The sequence below is a fragment of the Trachemys scripta genome, chromosome 2 (assembly GCF_013100865.1).
Source record: "Trachemys scripta elegans isolate TJP31775 chromosome 2, CAS_Tse_1.0, whole genome shotgun sequence".
Classification (NCBI taxonomy): Eukaryota; Metazoa; Chordata; order Testudines; family Emydidae; genus Trachemys; species Trachemys scripta.
The window spans coordinates 67,661,465-67,684,752 of NC_048299.1; the positions used below are offsets into that span (position 1 = coordinate 67,661,465).

Sequence of the window (23,288 nt, forward strand, 5' to 3'; positions counted from 1 at the left end):
CAAGACAAAAAACAGGTTCAACTGTACAGATAATCCAAGTTATTCCATCGTAAAAACTTGCTTCAGTTTGGTAAATTGTATTATTGCACCATCCTTACTAACTAACTGTTCATACTTTGCACTGAGGTATTCATACCACTGTGAAGCAGAAGGATATTGCAGGTACATACTTAAAGGGTTAGTGCAGCCATCAAACTTGAGACTTTCAACTGACAGTACTCAGCAGCTTAAGCGTCACCACGAATAACTATTGAGGTCTTGCTGACTCATGACAGTACAACAAAATACCAGGAAATACTACTTAGTTGGAAGTGTATGGAACTTTACTCATCTGTTCACTGTTTCATTCATCTGGCTTTCCAAGCAGCTGCTATCTCTCTGTGGAAATGATTTGCTCTCCCGCTGCTTTCGCTCTATCTCCCTCCTCAGGCCTTGTCAGGGTTCCCTCCCTACTCTGAACTCTGGGGTATAGATGTGGGGACCCGCCTGAAAGACCCCCTAAGCTTATATTCCACCAGCTTAGGTTAAAAACTTCCCCAAGGCACAAATTCTGTTGTCCTTGTCCTTGGACAGTATTGCTGCCACCACCAAGTGATTTAAACAAACATTTTGGGAGGGGCCACTTGGAGCCCTATCGCCCCAAACCCTTCACCTCCTTTCCTGGGGAGGCTTGAGAATAATATACCAACCAATAGGTTAACAAATCCCTGATTTGTAGGTCACTGAAAATTAATTAGGTTCTTTAAAAGAATTTTATTTAAAAAATAAATAAAAGTAAAAATCACACCTGCAAAATCAGGATGGAAGATAACTTTACAGGGTAAATAAAAAGATTTAAAACAGAGGATTCCCCTCTGACTCTGCTTCGCAGTTACAAACAGGGATAAAATTACCTCTTAGCATAGGGAAAATTCACAAGCTAAAACAAAACATAATCTAATGCATTTCCTTGCTATTACTTACAATTTCTGTAATTTTAGATGTATCATTTCAGGATCTTTTTAGGAGCTGGTTTACCTGCTTGGTTTCTCTTTGTCCCAAGAGGGAACCAACAAAGAGAGCACAAACAAAACCTCCCCCCCGATTTGAAAGTATCTTCTTTCCTCATTGGTCCTTCTGGTCAAGTGCCAACTAGGTTAATTGAACTGATTAACCCCTTGCAGGTAAGTGATTCTGTACCTCTTGCCAGGAGGGATTTTATGTTACTGCATACATAAAGATTGTTACCTTCCCTTTATATTTATGACAGTCCTGTTCAGATTGTTGGGAGAGCAGAATCCTGAAACGTGTTGATCCGTCCTTTGAGGTCAAGTTCAGTATCATATGCATCTGCTGTTGGAAGCTGTGCCACTTGTTACAGCTGAGGGATCTGCACAAGCATTTCTGCTGATCTGCCATTTGGAGCTGGCTGGCTGACTTTTAGATATACCCACCACTAGCAGGCCTCTCACTACACTCATTAAGCCTCTTCCACAGAGATACAGTGCTTCACACTGTTGTTTACTTAGGCTATGGCTACGCTACAGAGCTTACAGCCAATGCAGCTGCCCCACCGGTAGTGCAGATGCTCTAAGCCAATGGGAGAGAGCTCTCCCATCGACTTAGCTACCGCCGCTCACAGGGCCGGAGTAATTATGTCAGTGGGAGAAGCTCACCTGCTGACACAATGCTGTCCCCACACATACTTAGGTTGGTGTAACTTACTTTGCCAGGGGGGGATACCGACCTAAGCTGTAGTGTGTACACAGCCTTAGTCTTTCTACAGAATACAAGCTGTAACTTCCCTGTGTAGATGGACAGCAGCTGTGTTTGTGGCTTGCTCTGCTGGGCGAAGGTAGTAACCGCACCCTTTCCTATCTCATATTTCCTAAGCTGTTGCAGGGTTCCAGCTGGCTTAAGAACTATGGTACTAGCAACAGGGAAGTTGTACCATTTCTTGTCAGTGAAACCGTCCGATATCTAATCATAACCAGGCACCAATTTTTGCTTCAGTTGACAGCAGCAATATAAAAGTGGAACAAAATTACATAGTTAGTCTACCCTCCCCCAACGGTTAGATTTTTTTTTTTTAAATTGCTCCTCAAGCTTTTGTTTTGTACACCACATAACAGTAAAGGTCACTTTCCAAATTGGATGAGTCTAGTGGAAACTACAAGGAAGCCACATCACATTCCAGCCTTTGATCGCTAGTTGCAAGTCAGGCCTGACCTATCTGAGGATCACTCATGGAATGTCTCTATTTCCACATGCAGCAGGAACATTGATGCTCGGATATCCCTGCCAGGTAGGCAATGTTCTTGTCCATTTCTCCTGGAGTATTCTCGCTCAGCTGTCGTGGAACTTCTCCAGCTGTGTACACCACCCATGGGTAGTAAGTGAGGCACAAAGGAGCTGAAACAACATCACACGTACTCTTTCCCAGCCATGGGAAGATAGATAAGCCCTTTCTCCTTTGCTGCAGCCAGGAGTTTTTGCAATTGCAAAAGGGGAACATCAGAGGCTGGACAGCTGCATATGGAGTAGTTTACTAATTGTCCACGTGTGAACTTGACCCAGTAGCACCCTGAAGTGGCCATGTGTGGGGATGTAGACAGCCATCACTGCTGTACATCTCTGTGCTGAAGTGGGCTTTAATAGAGCTTCCCACTAAAAACAACGCCCCCATCCCCAGTGACCATTACATTTTTACAAAGTGCTCCCTTGCGGAGTGCTTTAGACCTTGACCAGCTGTGGTTTTCCAAGCAAATACTGGATTGAAGGACAGCTACATTTACGACTTTGCTGCTTTTAATTCTGAATTCAGTGTTGCCTCAGCAAAAACATGCCAAGCAATTGGCAGAGAAAAAGAGACACCATGCCCTTGCAGCAGCAGATAAACAGCTTCCCATGGAATAGGGGTTTTTAGTTATCACAGTTATTGCCTTTGCTCTTCCTCCCAGGCAAGGGAAATGCTGACTTGTTCTGGGACTGGGAAAGCTTGCTGGCTAACGAAGTGAAAGGTTCAATGAGCGTTTTCCGATCTGTCACTGTCACCTCCCACAGTCTCACCTTCTCAGCCTTTGCCCATTGCTGTGCTTTTTCTGTTTCCACTTGTCTTTGCTCTGTGAGGTCAGTTTTGTTTCCTAAGACGACAACTGTCACCTAGAAGGAAGAGAGAACAGGCTGTGGTGGTATATGCAGGTCAGTCACTGTAGCACAGAGTTGTTAAATAGCATACAGTAGTGAGGCCGTTCACAATCTAGTCTCTACGTTAATTTCGGCTCACCCTAAACTCATTCTGCATTTTGAAGTAGTCGAATGTGGGGTTCAAACCGTTGTGTCACTCAACGCGCTGGGAGCAAAGTGGGTGGTGATTGCTACCCACAACCGGAGGGAGACAGGGGAGTGGAGAGTCACACATCACCCAATGGAAACCCATTCTGCTGATGAGCAAAGCTCTACAGCCAGATTCTCCATTTGCTTTGCACTTTGTGTTACTACACACACCAATGACAAGAATGGAGAATGCTTGTGAATGTCAGTTTGACACCTACTTCACACAGGTGATGACAATACAAGGCAGTAAGGCAGCCAAGACCTAGCCCAGACTGCTGCTTTCTGAGCCCCAGATTGTAGCATAAGGAGAGTAGGGCCTTGGCTACACTTGCGAGTTGCAGCGCTGTAAAGCCGCCCCCAGTGCTGTAACTCACTCCCCGTCCACACTGGCAAGGCATTTGCAGCGCTGTATCTCCATGGTTGCAGCACTGCATGTACTCCACATCCCTGAGAGGCATAGCATGTATTGCACTGTCGCTGCAGCGCCAGTGTGACCGCCCAATGTGCTGTGACTGGCCTCCAGATCTATTCGGCAGTATCCCACAATGCCTGTTCTAGCCACTCTGGTCATCAGTTCAAACTCTACTGCCCTGACCTCAGGTAACCAACCATGTGACCCACCCTTTACATTCCCTGGGAATTTTAAAAATCCCCTTCCTGTTTGCTCCGCTCGGCGTGATGTGGAATGCTATCAGCGAATCTTTCCAGGAGCCCCAGCATGGAGCAATGGTGAGTTGGACCTCATAAGTGTTTGGAGGGAGGAAGTTGTACAGTCCCAGCTGCGCTCCAGCCGTAGGAATTACGATACCTTCGGGAAGTTATCAACGGACATGATGGAAAGGGGCCATGACTGGGACGCCCTGCAGTGAAGGAGCTGCGGAGTGCCTACCGCAAAGCCAGCGACGCAAATGGCCACTTGGGTGCTCCCCCTGCGACCTGCCGATTCTACAAAGAGCTGGATGCGATACTTGGGGTTAACCCCACCTCCACTCCGAGCACCACCATGGACACTTCAGAGCTGGTGGGGGGAGGGGAGAAGGAAAATGGGAGTGAAGGTGGTGGGCCGGATGGAGACACCCCAGAATCCCTGGAGCCATGCAGCCAGGAGCTCTTCTCAAGCCAGGAGGAAGGTAGCCAGTCGCAGTGGCCGGTACTTGGTGGAGGACAAACAGAAGAACAGGTTCTTGGTAAGCGTTTTTTTTCCTTCGGGAAGGAATTTTTTTGGTGCAGACTCTTTAGGAGAGGAGGGTTAGGCATGCATGCCTAGATGCGAAATAATGCATTGATGTGGTTTATCACATCACGGTAATCGGCCTCAGTAATCTCCTCGAATGTCTCATCCAGAATGTGTGCAATGTGCTTGTGCAGGTTTATCGGGAGAGCCACCGTGGTCCTTGGCCCAGCCAGGCTAACATGTCTGCGCCACTGTGCCACGAGGGGCGGGGGGACCATTGCTGCACACAGGCAAGCTGTATATGGGCCAAGGCAGAAGCCGCAATGCAGTAGAAGACCCTCCCTTGCTTCCCAGGTCACCCTCAGCAGCTAGATATCGTCCAGGACGAACTCCTGTGGAAAATGTTGGGACAGTGTTCAGTGTAGGTGCCCCCTGAAGCTGTTGGCTCTCCCCAAGGCGCAGAAACCCAGAGGACAGTGCAGCTCTAAAACAATCAGTCCCCCTTACTCACCATTTTGAGGCTCCCGTGGGATGTCTGCGCTCTGTTTTGGACGGGAAAATTATGCTATTGTGTAAACCCTGTGTGTTTTCTACTTAAGTGCGGGGGGAATCATTACTCTGTCTGGTATAAACAATGCTGCCTGTTAAATGTTGCATTTTGCCTATACAGCTGCATCAACCTTGAGACCTCAGCCGTCCCTCTTATCGCCTGCTCAGAGCCTGCAAAGACTCAGGAAGAGACCGCGAAAAAGCAAAGAAGACATGCTGCAAGAAGTGATGCGGTAATCTATTAAAGAGAATAAGAAAGCCCAGAACTGGAGGGAGAGAGAAAGCAGGATCCGCCAGGAAAATGCAGCACATCAGCGGCAAAGCATGGAGCACCGGCAGCAAAGCACGGATCGGCTCATAAGCATCCTGGAGCGCCAAGCAGACACTATCCAGAAGCTGGTAGCCATGCAGAAGGAGCAGTACCGCAAGTGCAAACGCCACCCCCCCCTACAGCCCTTGTCCCAAAACTCTTTCCGTTGTGCCCCACTGTCACCTCCAACCCACTTTCCCCAACTTCCATGTTCTTCACACCACCAGCTGCCTCCAACACCAGTATCTTCACCACCCAGCCCTGAAAAACATGACCCCTTACCCTCTGCACTCAACCCCCATCACCATGCAGTATAGCTATCCTGAAGAGCAGCGCTCACTGCACAGCACACAGGACAGGACATACGTGAATCTGTGATTGTACCGTTCCCCACTCCACCCCCTTGTTTCTTTTCAATAAATAAATTTGTTTTCTTTTCAATAAATGGATTTCTTGGCTTTGAAAACATTCTTTATTATTGCATAAAGTAAAAGACTCCTCAGCCCAGGAAATAAACAGGCACTGCAAGTCTGCTTAGCAAACACTGATTCCTAAAGATTGGAACTACTTCACTCCCATGCAGGGCACCAGATATCACTGCTGATTTTCATCCTCAAATTGTTCTCTCAAGGCATCCCTAATCCTTGCAGCCCCCGACTGGGCCCCTGTAACAGCCCTGCTCTCTGCCTGTGCAAATTCAGCCTCCAGGTGTTCAACCTCGGAGGTTCATGCCTGAGTGAAGCTTTCACCCTTCCCTTCACAAATATTATGGAGGGCACAGCACGCGGATATAACCGCAGGGATGCTGTTTTCAGCCAAGTCCAGCTTCCCGTACAGAGATCGCCAGCGGCCCTTTAAACGGCCAAAGGCACACTCCACAGTCATTCAGCACCGGTTCAGCCTGTAGTTGAACCGTTCCTTGTTGCTGTCAAAGCTCCCTGTGTAGGGTTTCATGAGCCACAGCATTAATGGGATCTCCAAGGATCACAATGGGCATTTCGACTTCTCTACCGTGATCTGCCGCTCTGGGAAAAAAGTCCCGGCCTGCATCTTCCTGAACAGCCAAGTGTTCCGAAAGATGTGTGCGTCATGCACACTTACGGGCCAGCCTGTGTTAATGTCAATGAAATGCCCACGGTGATCCACAAGCGCCTGGAGAACCATAGAGAAATACCCCTTCTGATTAACGTACTCAGATCCTAGGTGGGGTGGTGCCAGAATAGGAATGTGCGTCCCATCTATCGCCCCTCCATAGTTAGGGAACCCCATTTGTGCAAAGCCATCCACTATTTCCTGCACGTTATCCAGAGTCACGGTTCTTCTGAGTAGGATGCGATTAATGGCCCTGCAAACTTGCATCAACACGATTCCAACGGTCGACTTTCCCACTCCAAATGGTTTGCGACCGACCGGTAGCTGTCTGGAGTTGCCAGCTTCCAGATTGCAATAGCTACCCGCTTCTCCACTGGCAGGGCAGCTCTCAATCTCGTGTCCTTGCGCCGCAGGGTGGGGGCGAGCTCCTCACACAGTCCCATGAAAGTGGCTTTTCTCATCCGAAAGTTCTGCAGCCACTGCTCATCATCCCAGACTTCCATGACAATGTGATCCCACCACTCGGTGCTTGTTTCCCGAGCCCAAAAACGGTGTTCCACGGTGGTGAGCATGTCCATGAATGCCACAAGCAATTTAGTGTCGTACGCGTTACGCGGCTCGATAGCATCCTCGGAATCCTCACTCTCACTTTGGATCTTAAAGAATAGTTCGACAGCCAAACGTGACTTGCTGGCGAGATAAGTCAGCATACGCCTCAGCAGTTCTGGCTCCATTTCCCGCAGACAACAGATCACACTGCACAGAAACAGTTGAAAGATGGCGCCAAAGGTGGCCAGAAACAAAGGGATTTCTGGGATGTGAAGCGATGCATCACAGGGTGTTGGGACAGGACCCACAATGTCCTGCACCCACGCCCCCTTCCCACAACCCACAGCGCCCGAATGGAAAGAGGTGCTCTGTGGGATAGCTGCCCATAATGCACCGCTCCCAATGGTGCTGCAAATGTGGCCACGACAGTGCGCTGGGCAGCTGTCAGTATGGACTGACTGCAGCGCTTTCCCTACTCAGCTGTACGAAGTCAGATTTAACTCACAGCACTGTACATCTGCAAGTGTAGCCAAGGTCTAATTCTCTTCCTCCATAAGATAACCTGTTGATGTTACTACAGGCTGTTGCACTACACAGAACATCATATAGGCAACCCCTCTATATTTTGCCTCTAAATATCACACTCAAGTGGCATATTGTCCTGGAGGAGAGACATATAAACTAGGTACATAAGCTAAGACTAATACAATTTTTTTCAGAGGAGTTTATCTAAACATTCTCCTGATGGTTTTACAATCCAATCTGTTTGCTATCACAGCAGAAGTTGAAAACAGAACTGACTACATCAGGCTACTAGTGCTATTTAACCTTGTGTATTTCAAGAGGTTTTTCTTTTAGTTTTAATCATCTCAATTGTTAGCAACAGGTAAGAAAATCTGTGCCAGTATTTACATTATATGCTCCTTGGAGAAGCCCTGCTCTGCACAGCCCTGAACTCAAACTTTTTACTGTGTCTCTTTAATTCTAACCCTCTCCTCTTGCTTTGGGTTGTTTTCATTCTCGCTCTCCCCTCTTCCTGCCAGCACTGGTTTTTACTGTAGCCAGGCCTAACTATTCTTTCCTGTTGAGCAGACTCTGGGATGTCATATGCCTCCAGTTTCTTTCCCGGGGTTCTTCTGTCTGTAAGTACTTTACTACAGGTTCTCTTGCCTTAATATCTTCTATGACTCCCTGGAGAGCTCTCAGAGCATCATTACCTTCTGAGCAAGTCGGGATTACTGCTTTAAGTTATGTCAATATTGGTGATGTTTTAACTCTTATTGTTTAGGGCCACCATTTCCACCACGTGCTTTAGTCAAGATCACAGCATCTTTCATTTGCCACAGAGGCCTTCCCAGACCCACCCATAAGCAGCTCTGTATCTGCCCAGAAAGGGGGAAGTTGACTTAGAAAAGCACAATAACCCTCAAGAACATAACTTCTGCAACCCACTCAGGAAACAAGATACCTAGCTATGGTCAATGGCTAATCTGTCTCTTCTGTGACTGCAAGTTGCACTGCTGTCAAACCATTCCTTTCCCCTCCCCCCGCCCCCCGATACGTTTTGAGTACTAAATAGTAAGTCTTGTGTTTCGCAAGAAGTGGTATGACATTCTGCCTGTGTCTCCCCCCCCCCTTTTCCCCCCCTTCCTTTTTAATAGCCTGAATGAGCTTTATTTTGCTGATCTATCGGCTAAAGGCATTTAGCAGGGAAAACCATTAAAGGATACATGGATTCTCTAAGAAGATGGTAAGCATAAGTGTACTGTGCAGGTGATATTCAGCTAGCAGAGCTGCAACACTGTATCAACTGATAACACTAGCTGCTTTCTAAGGGAAGATACAGCAGTCATTCTGCACAATAGAAGTGATTTAACAGCCACACTGGAATACAGTAGAGCCTCCTTGCTAATTGACTCTAATGTGTGGGAGACCCACTGTCAACTACTGTATTTTGTAAATGAGCAAGTGAATAAAACCAAGTGACCACATTGTTTTATCCACTGCACTTTGGTTTTCATGTATAGCACCTGATCAGTTTACAAACTATACTACCGTCCGTATGAAATACTACATTACATCGCTGCCAAGAAGAGGGGCAAGACATTTATTTTATGTGCCAATTATATAGCATGTGGATTAATGAAATTCTCCTGTATAAGAAAAGTTCTTTCATTAGATGGCCTGAGACTGCAGGGAAAATTTGCTTTGCTTTGTACTGCTTTGTAATTTAACTTTCCATTACTGTGCTATTTCAGACATGGTCAAGAAATTAAGGCATCAAGCTTTTACCTCTTTTTTGTCTCTGACTGTGTCAATCTCTTTTTTGATCACTTCTGCTCTCTGGAAGGATTCAAGGCTGTTCACAGCATACACAAGAACAAAACCATCAGCAACAGAGAAGTAATGCTTTGGAAACTCTACTCCCTCTTGCAGACCTGTAGTGTCATAGAGACGTAACTGTTCCTTTACCCCACGATCTGTTTCGACTGAAGCCAAATACACATCTTCCACTGTTGCACCCTCTTCTAAACCTGTTGTTTTAAAAAAGCCCCCTAAAAGTTAAAACTTATAATAAATTCTGTAAAGTGATGATGTAAGTATTTATTCATACTGCAGTAAAACTACTAACACTCGGCTTTCAACAGTACATTTCAATCAATTTTTTAAAAAATTGCTTTTTTGGATGGTTTTGATCAGGATTTGAACTCAGATCCTATTGTGTTCTCAGCAAGACCAACAGGCCAGCTAGTTACAGTAATGAGACCATGTCATATACACATTCAGTACATGAATATATGTAATTCATTTTTATGGGCATAAGTTTAGGATGATATCACTTAGGTGGCCCTTCCCACAGGTTCCCCAAATCCTGCCCACCAGAACTGTACCAGTTGTGCTAAGTATAAAGCCAGCTGTGGAGAAGTCAGAATTTGCCCCTCAGGCAGCATAACGGAGGAAAAAGGAGTACTAAAGAAATTACTAGTGTAAGGCTTAATTAAGTTTTCTTTAGCACCCTATCTAGTCCCTATAGCCCTAATGTTGCCACTCTTCCTCATAATGAATAGTACCTTTCTCCACGAGTAGGAGGACTAATACGTAAAGTCTATGGGACTACTCGTGTAAAGTACTAACAACCCAACAGGTAGACTCAGGCCATATGATGCTATAAGCAGCAAGGTTGAAGGATGTTTGGGTGCAGAGAATCTACATAACTTAAGGACATGATGGAGATCTCAGAATTTCAAGTCTAGCTCACTGGTTTTAGTAGTAGTAGTAGTAGTTTCAAGTTTTCAAACAAGCCTTCTGTTACCAAAGTTTGTCATCTCCTGCCTCTATTGCACACCCACAAACGTACGCTTGTTGGTTCTTGTAGGATAGCTAGCTTTCTGTTCATTTTCAGACAATATTGACACATTGTGTTAGAAAATAAGGATTTTACTATGTTGAATAACACTATTTGAAACCCTTCATACCAACAAAGATGCTTAAGTATTCCACCCACACGTGTGCTGATTATTTCCCCTGCTGCATGCAACCTTTGTTTCCAGAAAAAAAGTGGCACAAGCTCTCCTTGCTACTCCCTCCCTCTTTTTCTAGTCTTCATAAAGCCAACTCCTATTAGATTCACAACAAACTCTGAATCCAACTCTATAGTTGGAGGCAAGATCAAGACTATTTGATCTTGCCTCCAACTATAGCCACACGGACATGAGGACATAAGACTAACAGCATGAGGAAAGACCGGACAGATTAATAAAAAGAGAATGAGTGCGAAATAAAGTTGTAGATCTGATTTAGGAAAGTGGTAGCAGGAGGATATGCTGGGGCATTTTTAAAACTAGGTGGTTAATTGAGTCCCTTCTGGGAACAATAATTTCTTCCTGCTCTCTGCCTCCAGCCACTGTACATGTGGCAGTTCCTCCCAACCAACATAATGGAACCAGCGACAGATATGTCTGTACCATCTTACCTGATGAGAAAGGGGTGGAAATGAAGAAGTCTTTCATGCTGGAAAGAGCTGAGGGTGGGAGTGAGACTAAGTAACCATGATGGAGGACCCTGTGCCTCAGAGAGGTCCTTAAGAATTTACATAGCAGTAGTCTCAATGGATGAAATTCAGGCCTCTGAAAAAGGGCAGCACAAGGCCTATGTGCTACTCAAAACAGGGGTTAGAACATAAGAACGGCCATACTGGGTCAGACCAAAGGTCCATCTAGCCCAGTATTCTGTCTTCCGACAGTGGCCAGTGCCAGGTGCCCTAGAGGGAATGAACAGAACAGGTAATCCCCTGTCGCTCATTCCCAGCTTCTGGTGGCACATAGGCCTCCTGCTGGCCATTCATGTAGGGGGAATTTCCCCCAGTTAGAATAACCCACCTTTGAAGATGATTAGTAAGCTTAGACTTGCATGCATCAGCTAGAGAAAGAGGAGGACAGAACCATCTGACAATGCTATGGTTGAAACCATGCTGCCAAGAGCATTTACAGTTGTTGGCTAGTACAATCTGCCTACAGACATTTTTCTTAGAACCTTGTTACAACTGTTATGAAACAATGCTAAAGATTACTGGGGGTGGACAGGTACATCATTTATAACATTAGTAACTAGCCTAAGTCTCGGAGAGTCCAGGGGGTGGGGAGGAAGAATCCTTGTTTACATTGCAAATCAGCACCAGGCAAGAAACGTGCTCGCAAATTTCATCTGTAGTAGACAAGGCACACTGTAAATTCTGCTCAAGTTTAGTGTAAATGGTTTTGCAATTTAGAAATGTGAAGAGTAAGGATCAAAGATACTGAATGCCATTTACCAATAAATATTTGACAGTGAATATTACATAGTAAACTTAGACAATGCACAAAGAAACTGCAAATACGGAAAGCAGATTACTAAAAAGTGGGGTTTTCAGAAATGTCCAAGTGACTTCTGGCATAAGTGCCATTGTTCTTTAATGGCCAGAACAAGTGCCATTGTTCTTTAATGGGATCCATGCTCCCATTGTGTTCCTTGGGCACTTTTTGAAAATCCCATCTCAGGTTAACAAATTTATTTGGGCATAAGCTTTCATGGGCTAGAACCCACTTCATCAGATGTATTAGTAAAAGATACAGGAGCAAGTATAAATACATGAAAGGATGTGGGGTGCTTTACCAAGTGTTAAGTCAGTCTAATGAGATAAATCAATTAACAACAGGATACCAAGGGAAGAGAAATAACTTTTGAAGTGGCAAGAGAGTGGCTGATTACAGACAGTTGACAAGAAGGTGTGAGTGACAGTAGGGAGAAATTAGTATTGGGGAAATTCATTTCCTTAACTTATCTCATAGCTGATAAGCTTTGGCAGAAATAGAGGGGCCATAGGCACCTTGAAGTACAGGGCTGACCTCCATCTGAGACATCACTGAACAGAGGGAACATTTCAAAAGCTTTTCCAGACATCTTTAGGAGAAATTAACCAGTCAATGCTCTAGTCTGCTCTCACAAGACAAGTCAGTCTAAAGAGCCCCAGGTGCTATGGAATTCACACCTTACCTACCAGATGTTCAGCTAAACAGGTGTCAACCACAACTAAAACTAAGTTTTAAAGAGTCTACAAAAGTGAAATCACCTCCCTTTTCAATTTAGCAGGATTCCTATTCTAGGTATCTGTATCTATTACATTTCAGATGTAATAAGTCTACTCTTTCTACAGTCATCTATATAGTCTCCCAGGTGGAAGACCAGAATTTCTAGTGTCAAAAAACAGGCAGAAAGAAAACATATTGCACCCTCCACGCTTCATCTTTTTCCCCTTTTAAACTTTTATGTTAAGCAGCAAGAAGAACAAACAAATAACCACCCACCACCACACACACCCACCCACACAGCCAATTTTATTGTTACTTTGCAAGTGTCCATTAAGAGGTGGTATAGAAGGCTTGAAACAGAATTTAGAAGAGTTCCAGAAAACTGATCGCTGCCAAAAAACCAAGACCATATTCATTCTCCCCCTTCATCTCAGTAAAGGTAAGAAATTAAGCCGATTGGTACCCCCAAAACTTGTTGGATCATAAAAAAAGGAAAACCTATCTCACCAACAGTATGTTTTCCATAGAGAAGCTGCTCCAAAATTGCTGTTTTTCCCACTGATGCCATTCCACAAATCACTACTTTGTAGCCCTTTCCCATCTTCTTTCAGGATGGCAAAGTCAGCAAATAAATCCTGTTCAAGCAAAGAGATCTGTTATATTTAAGACATTACATTAACAGAACTCTGAAGACAGACTAAAGCAAAGCCACTGAAACATTTAGTGCTTCAGTATATTTTAATTATATAGTTCAATAAGCCATGGAGTTGATTTTGAAGCAGAGCTCTCTCTGAAGAGGTCACTAGCAGCTGGTATTTCCAGGACAATGCAATTTGCTCCCACCTCCACTTTTTAAGCCTCAAGCCTGCCAACGTTTACACACATTTAAATTTACTTAGGCAAGCAATTCCCTCCACTTCCGGGGGGCTGTTCACACAAGTAGAGTTACACACCTGCTTACTACTTGCAGGATCAAGGTCTTGCAGCCTCTTCAGGGCAGGGACTGTGTCTGCTTTTGTGTTTGTACAGCACCCAGCACATTGCCTGTGCAGTGCTGCCAACTCCCACCTCTACCACTGTGGGTTTCATCTCTCTCTCTCTCTCTAATATATGGAGATATACCTATCTCATAGAACTGGAAGGGACCCCAAAAGGTAATCAAGTCCAGCCCCCTGCCTTCACTAGCAGGACCAAGTACTGATTTTGCCCCAGATCCCTAAGTGGCCCCCTCAAGGATTAGAACTCACAACCCTGGGTTTAGCCGGCCAATGCTCAAACCACTGAGCTATCCCTCCCCCGCATCTGCCCCCTCCAGCTCTGGAAACACGAGCGCCTGGGCCTGCATTTCAAACCCAGCACAAGTCTCACCCTCACATTCGCAGGGAAAAGCTGGCAGAGGTGCCCCCCAAAAGCTCAGACACCAGCGGGCTGATAACAGCTGCGTGCTGGGCACTCTCAGGCTGGGGGGGGGGGAGGGGCTGATGTGCGATTTTGACATGGCTGGAGGTGGCCATGCCCAGGCACCACCCAAAACCGCTGGCTCGATGGGCAGGGACCCCTGGCCCGGAGACGGGGCGGAGAAGGCACCGTAGGCAGGCAGATAACAGCTGGGCCCGAGGCTGGGGGAGGCTCTCTCCAGGGCCATTAGCCCAGCGAGCTGGCCCCAGGCCCACCTTTCCCTACGGCTATTAGCCCAGCGGCAGGGGGCGCCCCTGGCAGGAGGGGTCGGGGACCCCGAGCTGACAGAGCAACTGCCGCGTGCGCCGCAAACCCCGCCCAGCCGCTCTGAGCTCGGCTCCGCCCACACGCCCGGCCCCAGGAACGCGGTGGGACATTGGACCGCCACTCGCACAGAAAGATGCTCCTCCCACCTTGGGGGTGTAGCTCCTAGGCCACTTCCTCAAGCCCTGCCCACCCACAGCCCACTTTGTGATCACAGCCCCGCCTCCTCCTTTTATTGGCCACGGGGCGAGGGGGGCGGTGCGGAGGAGGCTAGGCCAATCAGAGCAGTTGACCCCCTCAGAACTACGTTTCCCAACAGGTTCCAGCGCTGGCGCCGGAAGCGATAGGGGGCTGCAAAGGACTGTGGGAACTAGGCCTCTTCCTTTCCGGCTTCGGGCGCCATCAGGTGAGGGTGTTTGCCGTGCTGGGCAGTTGGCTTCATCCGATCCCATCGGAGCTTAGAGCCGCCCATCCGTCTCTCCTTCTTCGCTCCCTGCGCGGCCCAGGCCCCTAGGGCCCGGGCTCCGAGGCAGGGACAGGGCGGCAGGGAACGGGTCGGGCCGGCCCCCTGAGTGGTGTTGGCGCGAGCTGGGCCGGGCCTCCCCTCTGCGTGCCTGGGGCGCAGGCAGTGGCGTGCTGAGTGGGGAGCCCCATTGGGCGGCCGGGGGCGGGTCACTGAACGTCCGTGACAGGGTGAGGAAAGGGGCGCAACGGGTGCCTAGGCCTCTCTGAGCTGGCTGCTGTGGGACAGCCCTTAGGGTGTGAGGGATGGGGGTGACAGCTTCTGACTGACACGTATGGGGGGGGGCGTGTCGCACTAGGGTCCAGGGGCAGCCAAGCCTTAGGGCTATATCGTGGGGGAGCCTCACTGAGAAGGAGCTTGGGTAGGGGGTAGATAGTGACTCCAGTTATTGAGCTTGGCTTGCTTTTACTAGTTTGTGTTCTATACAGACATCTGCACCCTGTGGATGGATCAGCAAGGGCTTCTTAAACTGCCCCATTGAAAACAGTGAGGGAATGGTGTAGGAATGCCACCCCATATAGGTAGACTGGAAGACAGAGCTCTTAGCACAAGAGGGGAAGATAACCAAAATGTGGTTTGTTTCTAATCAAGTTGTCTCGGGTTGAGATATTTTTTAGCCACATCAAATTCAACTCTGAATTGGCTTTTTGACTTCCCATGAGACCTGCAAAACTATACTGCATGGGATAAGTGGCTTCTTGAATATTTTTTTGCGGAATTTTAATGATGCTCTTCTGGAGCTTTCAAAGAACGTGAGATACCAATAAAGTAAGCTTTTTGTTAGATGAAGAAACTGAGACCCAGCATGACTTCCCTGAAGTTTTAAGTTTTACAGAGCAATAACTAAAATTCAGGTCAGATATTATTTAGTTTGTGGTAGCAGCCAAAACATGCTGAGTATGTTCACAAAGGAAAAAAGTCTCTGGGCTGAAGAGTTTGCAGTATAAAGACATAAATGGATGAAAAGAGGAGGAAACTTCATGATGGTAATCAGAATGTGTGGGTTAGTTATAGATCTCCAGAATCCCAGATGTGTGTTTCTTTAATAGTGTAGCCATGCTTGACACACACACACATATATAAAATGGATCCTTGGAGATGAGTTCACATAAGGCAGCATATTTTTTATTCCTTTTGTGTGATGTTGTTTTGGGTGTTTTTTGGTTGGAAAGATGCTGCAAGCTTACACAGATCTCTAATTCAGCAGGTAAACAAACATGGGTGCCTACAAATACATCCAAGAGCTATGGAGGAAGAAGCAGTCAGATGTGATGCGTTTCCTCCTGCGTGTCCGCTGTTGGCAGTATCGCCAGTTGTCTGCCCTCCATCGAGCTCCCCGACCAACCAGGCCAGACAAAGCCCGTAGACTGGGATATAAGGCTAAACAAGGTAACTAGAACTAAAAGGGTGTGAGGTCAGCATGCTTTAGTGGTGTAATGGTTTTTGATAGGTCCTTCCATGATTGAATATTAATGAATCAGTGTAACTGGGAGCATGCTGCATACTTAATCGTGCTCTTCACTGAGAGTTTAAATTTTTGTTTCCTGTGTGAAGTTAGTTTGGTATCATACCAAGTTACCATATGAGTTGTGGGCACATATGAGAAGTAGAACCTAGATTAACTCTTAATTGGCACCCATGTTGGCATTTTGGGTAGAGAAGCTAGTCATAACCTAAATATGTATGGAAACTGAAATCCACTCATTCTTATGGTATATCTTCACTACTGAGTTAGCCTCGGTGTTCAGCATCTGGTTTAGCCTAGCTCAAGTATAGACCAGCCACAGTCAAGTTACTGTGTTTTCACTGGTGCTGCATTCCTCCTTGTGTCACCAGCACTTCTGGGGACAGATCCCATGGTTCTATGTGCTGCAATGAAATGAGCCCTGATTCTTTCCCAGTGAATTGTGGGAGACCTTGTCTGTCCTTCTGGGCACAGAAGGAATTATGGGAAGGCACTTGAGTGATATAGACCAGTGGTTCTCAAAGCTGGTCTGCCGCTTGTTCAGGGAAAGCCCCTGGCGGGGCGGTTTGTTTATCTGCTGTATCCACAGGCTCGGTCGATCGCGGCTTCCACTGGCTGCAGTCCGCGATCGGCCGAACCTGAGGACGCGACAGGTAAACAGCCCGGCCCGGCAGGGGCTTTCCCTGAACAAGCGGCGGACTGGCTTTGAGAACCACTGCTATAGACTATATCCTCGCTGCAAACTGCCAAGTGAAAGTGGAACCTGGGTTCTAATCCACATTCCCCGCTAGCCAGAGTTAAAAGCACTAAACTTGGGTGAAGCATTTGTGAGGGGATAGGAGGGAATTTAGGGGGCAACACCCAGGTAAGAGCCTGTATAAGTGTACTCTATATTATTGGTAGGTTATTTCAATTCCCAAACCAGAATACTCTATGCCAGTGGAGGAGTTGGGGAGTTTTGCCACTTTAACTGTACCAGTTAACGTAAAACAACAAAACTTTCTCACGCAGACAAGCCCTTAATGTTCTGTATTACTCGGTGAGCAATGCGTGAAGATTATTGTACAAAAAGCAGTACTTGTGGTAGCCTAGAAGTATAGCCCTTGGTGGGGAAGCTTAATAGCATAATTAGTGACTGAAAGGTTATAAAAAGTTTGTAGTTCCAAGAAACTCAGTTTTTAAAAAATGATGTTTGCAGGTTATGTTATCTACCGCATTCGTGTTCGCCGTGGTGGTCGTAAACGCCCAGTCCCGAAAGGTGCTACCTATGGTAAACCTGTAAATCATGGTGTTAACCAGCTGAAATTTGCCCGGAGCCTGCAATCTGTAGCAGAGGTAAGTGTCTTTTCTTTTGGTATTATGTCCATTCGTTTGCATCTTCCTTTCCACAGACATCATCTGTCTTTCCTTGGTGTCACTCAGTAGCAACTTCTTTCGGGGGGCTGAGTTGCACTGGTTCTGAATATCCTTCTTTACCAAAAAGTGATTTCCTCTGTAACGTAGAGGATCATAACTAATGATAGTACCAGAGTACTTGTATAGGATTCTTTATCCATTTCTTATTTTACAGATGTGAACACTAGTGTTCAGAGAAGTTAACGTGAGCAAGTCATTTGCACTGCACATTAATGGCAGAGCAGTCACCTAATGTATATATGCACCTAATGTGTCAATGCAGCTGTCCTATGCCCAGCAATATAGCCTACATCAAATAAGGGGGTTTGACATCAAGAAACTTCAAATATGTTATGGTGCATGTTTTCACCTATGCTTTTGGTCTCTGTAACCTAGACTGTCCAAACAAATCCACCCTGATGTTTAAACTTGCTATGATATGCATAGTATGGTATGCATATTTATTCTGCAATCTTAATCGCTTTCCTGCAGAAGAATTCAATCTGAGTTGTTGCTTCCCAATACTCTGCTTGCCAAGTAGTAAAATAATTTTTATGAAACTAACGTGATCCTAAGTCAGTTTCATCTTGCTACACTAAGGGAACAACACAATGGTACCTGGTGAGCATCCTTGAATACATGGAAAGGATAGGCTTATGCATAATAAGAGAACGTGGAATAGATTAGAACATCTATCAAATTCCACCCTAAAACATAATTATTTTGCTCAGTATTTCCTACCATTGTCATAGTTCATTACATACTGTTTATCATGTATGATCAGATTTAGATTGTAACCACCTCAGGGCATGGATTGTTGTGCTTTATACAGTATAAGAGCTAACACCATATAATCAGGGCATTCGCTGTGTCCCATAGCTTCAGAACGCCCCAATCTTACTGAATTGATAGTTGAAAGGTGTTTTGTATTTCTCCATTCCTTCCCTGTAAAGTTCTCATTTACAGTACACCCAATGAAACATCTCTTATGTTTAACAGAAAACTGCTGATGAATGAGTTAGCTAGTCACTGTCTGACCTGCCTTACTTGGTGTGGGGAGGCTGTATTAAACAAGTGTCCCTTACGGGGGGGGGGGAGGAGAGAAGTAGCTCAGTGGGTTTGAGCATTGGCCTGCTAAACCCAGGGTTGTGAGCTCAATCCTTGAGGGGGCCATTTGGGGAACTGGGGTAAAAATCTGTCTGGGGATAGGTCCTGCTTTGAGCAGGGGGTTGGACTAGATGACCTCCTGAGGTCCCTTCCAACCCTGATATTCTGTGATACCCTGAGAGCTTGAAAGACTATGTGTGGGTTAACTTAGCTCTGGATTTGATGACTGGCTACTGAAATACTGAAGCTATAGTGATGCCAGAAATTGCTAATAGAAAAAAGTTTGGTTGAACAATAATTGAGAGCTCAGTTAAACCTAATTACTGTCAAAAGAACATTATGAGATGTTAAAACTGTTATATATGGAACTCCATCCTGCGAGTTAGAAAAATATCCAGTTGTCCAACAACCCAAAAAGATATGTTTGTTGCAAACAAACTGCCTGATATGCCATTAAACCTTTTAAATTGGTTTTGAAAGGTAGGCTTTTTCCATTATTGGAGCCTTCGAGCACTAGACGGTTCTAAAGAAACTTCAGACTATTAGGTAGCTTCCGTTGATACCACATACACTTATATACAGTGTCAAAGAGTAGAATGTTACTTATTTGCACACATTTTAATACAAGAAATGAAGAAACTGTGGGGTATCCATTGTATCAACTGTTAGAAAATTTCACCTAGGCTTATAATGGGTTAGCCAACTTCACTTAAAAAAAAAAAAAAAAAAAAAAGTGCTTCCATTGGTTATGCACTCATGATGTGCTCTTGAAATGTGATGTTCATGGGTCATCCCAGCTATCATACGGAGAAGCCTTGAATTCTATCTGCGCAACCACCCATTCCAAATCAGAGCCTTAACTATACATTATTTTACATAGTGATGAGCAGAGTGAACTGCCTTTCTTCAGCAAGTTCATGCCAGCAAATCTTTCTAAAAACAAAAGACAACATTGTGAGAATGGGAGTGCTGTGTGTCTGACACTATACTTGTAGTTTCCTTGAGGGGACACTCCTCCAGTGTTTCTCTTGACCATGCATCCAAAGAAGTCAGGTTTTTACCCACGAAAGCTTATGCCCAAGTAAATCTGTTAGTCTTTAAGATGCCACCAGACTCCTTGTTGTTTTTGTCTCTTGACCATGGGCAGAGGTGAGAAGGAGGGGGTTTGCAATGCCAAGAAAAAAATGTCTAAGAAAACAGTTGCTTGTTCTTTATAAGTCAAAGCCTGTCTGAAATTGTCTCCTGTTGTGTGTTTTGTCTATCTTTACTCTGAAAAGTTTTTCTGTATATCAAGAATGTTCCAACTTCCCTCTTTCCTGTAAAGTGTCACTTTTGTGGAGGAAAATAATTTATTTCCTTTTTGGCAACCTGAACTGAGATCCAGGTTGTCTTTGAGCAAGTCACTGTTTATTTTTTAAAAAAATTAATGTTTTCAGATCTGCCTGCCTCAGGCTAATCAGAGTAGTTCTGGTCACTTTAAAGGACTAACCAGGTTTCCAGCTCTTCAGACCCCAGTTTACTTAATTTTGTATACTTTTTTGCACAGACAACTTTTGCTGCTAATCTATTTCAATCATTATTAAGGCTTTGTCTATAGGCAGGAATGCTTGCGTTGCAGTGTTCTAACTTTTGGGTGGAGTGTAAAGAAGATGAATATTGCATTGATTTAACTGCAAGGAAAAACTAATGTAATGCCCTTTACTGCTCTTTTTTTATATTGAAACATGGCTTCATGTCCTTGCTTTTTGTTTCAGATATAATAGTCATACTAGATCCTCGCTTCTTGCTGCAGGACTGGAAATGGAGTGGGATGTTGGGGAGATCTATTGGCCTGTGGAATAATCTTTCATGGGTAGTGATGAAAGTCTTCTGGTTACACGTGCTTAAAATTAAACTGAACAGCACTAACAAAAGTAAAAAGAGAACAGTCCTAAACTCGCAGGGGAGGGGGCAGGATTAGGTGACCCAGTAGGTCTTTTCTTTCTCTTGTTTCTGTGAAAACTGAGCTGCAGTGTTCTTGGACATCAATTTAATGGAGAGAGGATGTTGTGTCTCAGACAAAGTGGGCAGCAGACCTCCATAGAAATTTGAGAGATGGAAAACACTTACCTCTTCCTATCCTCCCTTCCAGCCAATACGGGATTATTCCGTGTAGTGATTTTTGTGTGTGTTTTCTCTACTATAACATGGTGTCTATTAATGAGGCTTCCATCACTTCCCTCAGAAGACTTTCGCAGCCTAATACACGTCCAGTAACCTGATGACACTCGATTCATATAGTCCTTCTCCTTTAAATTCCTTAACTCGGTGGTGCACAAACAGGTGGGCATGGAGGAACGTTCTGGGAGCAAGCAGTGATGCCAGGTGGCTCATGCCAGCCCCATGCAGTAGGGCCTGGGCCAGCCCCCATGGGGGAGGGGAGCTGGGACGGAGCACCACTTCCTCCTCCACCTCCTGACTCACCTCAGCAGATCACCCAGCCTGTGGGTCAGTGTGCTCTGCGATTTCCACTCCAGGCAGCTTCTGTGCCCCGCCTTGGCTCCACCACCAGAGACCATCACACACATGTCTTACCCCCACACAGAAAACCCAAGGTGGGAGGAGTAGAAGAGCAGGTATTGGCCCTGCCCTAGCAGTGCCTCCTGGCTGCAAGGTAGAAGCAGCCCGCCGCTGTGAGGAAGCCTTGGCTATGCAATAATGGGGGGGAGGGAGCATGGACAAGATTCCATTAATGGGAGTGTTGGGGAGGAGTTTGCAACTGGAAAAGCTGTGCACCACTGCCTAAACTGACTTGCAGTCTGCCACATTTGGGCTTTTGTTTTGATGCCTGTTACTGTGGCATATAATCTTGCCCCCAGCCACAACTTTGCTGTCACTTCCTCCTATTCAGTCTTTCATTCCTTGCACTCTTCCTGCACATCTACTTAATGTATCCTTGATTTTTTTTCCATTCCTACTCTTTGCCATCATTGTGTGTCTGTGCTGTGAAGCAGTCTCCTTCCTTTTGTCCACCAAACGTTTTTCCTCTTTTTTCTTAGTTAAAACTCACACCTGAGAATCCTTCCAAACTGCTCTCCAGTCTGAAATTCTTTTGCTAACTGTTGTCCCTTTTTTTGTTGTTGTTGTTGTTTTCTGTCCTCTTCAGGGTTTTTTGCGGAAGAGAACCTGAGTTAAGTGCCACAAATTTCAATTGTCCCTTTCTTAATTTTATATTTCTAGTTAAAGCCCTGTGCACAGTCCTAAAGAATTCCTCTCCTTCCACCCTTGTGTGAACTTTTTTTTTAACCCTGTTGTCTAGGAGCGTGCTGGTCGCCACTGTGGGGCTCTGAGAGTGTTGAACTCCTACTGGGTGGGTGAAGATTCCACATACAAGTTCTTTGAGGTAATCCTGATTGATCCATTCCACAAGGCCATCAGACGCAACCCTGACACCCAATGGATCACCAAACCAGTTCACAAACACAGAGAGATGCGTGGGCTGACATCAGCTGGCAGGAAGAGTCGTGGCCTTGGCAAGGGCCACAAATTCCATCACACCATTGGTGGCTCTCGCCGCGCTGCATGGAGAAGACGCAATACCCTGCAACTCCACCGTTACCGCTAATTCTTGTAAATGTCACAGTTTAATAAAGGTTGAGAGAGAACTTGAATTTACCACTGCCTGTCTCTACTTAATTGGTTAAAATGGGAAGTCAGGTTTTCTCAAGGCGGTCATAGTTGGTACTATCAATGCTACGCCCACATCTCGAATACTGCGTGCAGATGTGGTCTCATATCAAAAAAGATATACTGGTACTAGAAAAGGTTCAGAAAAGGGCAACTAAAATGATTAGAGGTTTGGAACGGGTCCCATATGAGGAGAGATTAAAGAGGCTAGGACTCTTCATCTTGGAAAATGGGAGACATGATAGAGGTATATAAAATCATGAGTGATGTGGAGAAAGTGGTTAAGGAAAAGTTATTTACTTTTTCCCATAATACAAGAACTAGGGGTCACCAAATGAAATTAATAGGCAGCAGGTTTAAAACAAATAAAAGAAAATTCTTCTTCACGCAGCGGACAGTCAACTTGTAGAACTCCTTACCTGAGGAGGTTGTGAGAACTGGATAAATTCATGGTGGTTAAGTCCATTAATGGCTATTAGCGAGAATGGGTAAGGAATGGAGTCCCTAGCCTCCGTTTGTCAGAGGATGGAGATGGATGGCAGGAGAGAGATCACTTGATCATTGCCTGTTAGGTTCACTCCCTCTGGGGCACCTGGCATTGGCCACTGTTGGCAGACAGGATACTGGGCTAGATGGACCTTTGGTCTGACCCGGTACGGCCGTTCTTATGTCAAAGGATTGGCAAAAAAATTTAACGTGGTGATTGGGTGCTAGAATGACATCCTTGGAGAGAAGAACTCTAATCACAACAGATAAAGTAGGAGCAATAGTGCAAGCTTCTCCATTCTATTCTGGTCAAAAAGGGTGACGTGGTTTCCATGTCTATTCAGTGTTCTCTGCTGAGGCTGCTAACG

The 23,288-nt window shown here is 45.6% G+C and overlaps 2 protein-coding genes across 2 annotated transcripts; one reads left to right on the plus strand and one right to left on the minus strand.

Moving 5' to 3' along the window:
* Window positions 1–2,755: 2,755 nt before the first annotated feature.
* NKIRAS1 (NFKB inhibitor interacting Ras like 1) lies at window positions 2,756–13,187 on the minus strand. The gene is made up of 3 exons (XM_034760777.1): window positions 13,064–13,187; window positions 9,282–9,523; window positions 2,756–3,141 (listed from the first exon to the last, which is right to left on the minus strand). The coding sequence occupies exons 1-3, from the start codon at window positions 13,155–13,157 to the stop codon at window positions 2,902–2,904; spliced, it is 576 nt and encodes a 191-aa protein (XP_034616668.1). The 5' UTR covers window positions 13,158–13,187; the 3' UTR covers window positions 2,756–2,901.
* Window positions 13,188–15,972: 2,785 nt separating this feature from the next.
* RPL15 (ribosomal protein L15) lies at window positions 15,973–22,422 on the plus strand. Its single transcript, XM_034760778.1, has 3 exons — window positions 15,973–16,190; window positions 17,465–17,601; window positions 22,067–22,422. Exons 1-3 carry the CDS (start codon window positions 16,019–16,021, stop codon window positions 22,370–22,372), a joined length of 615 nt encoding a protein of 204 aa, XP_034616669.1. The 5' UTR covers window positions 15,973–16,018; the 3' UTR covers window positions 22,373–22,422.
* The last annotated feature ends 866 nt before the right edge of the window (window positions 22,423–23,288 follow it).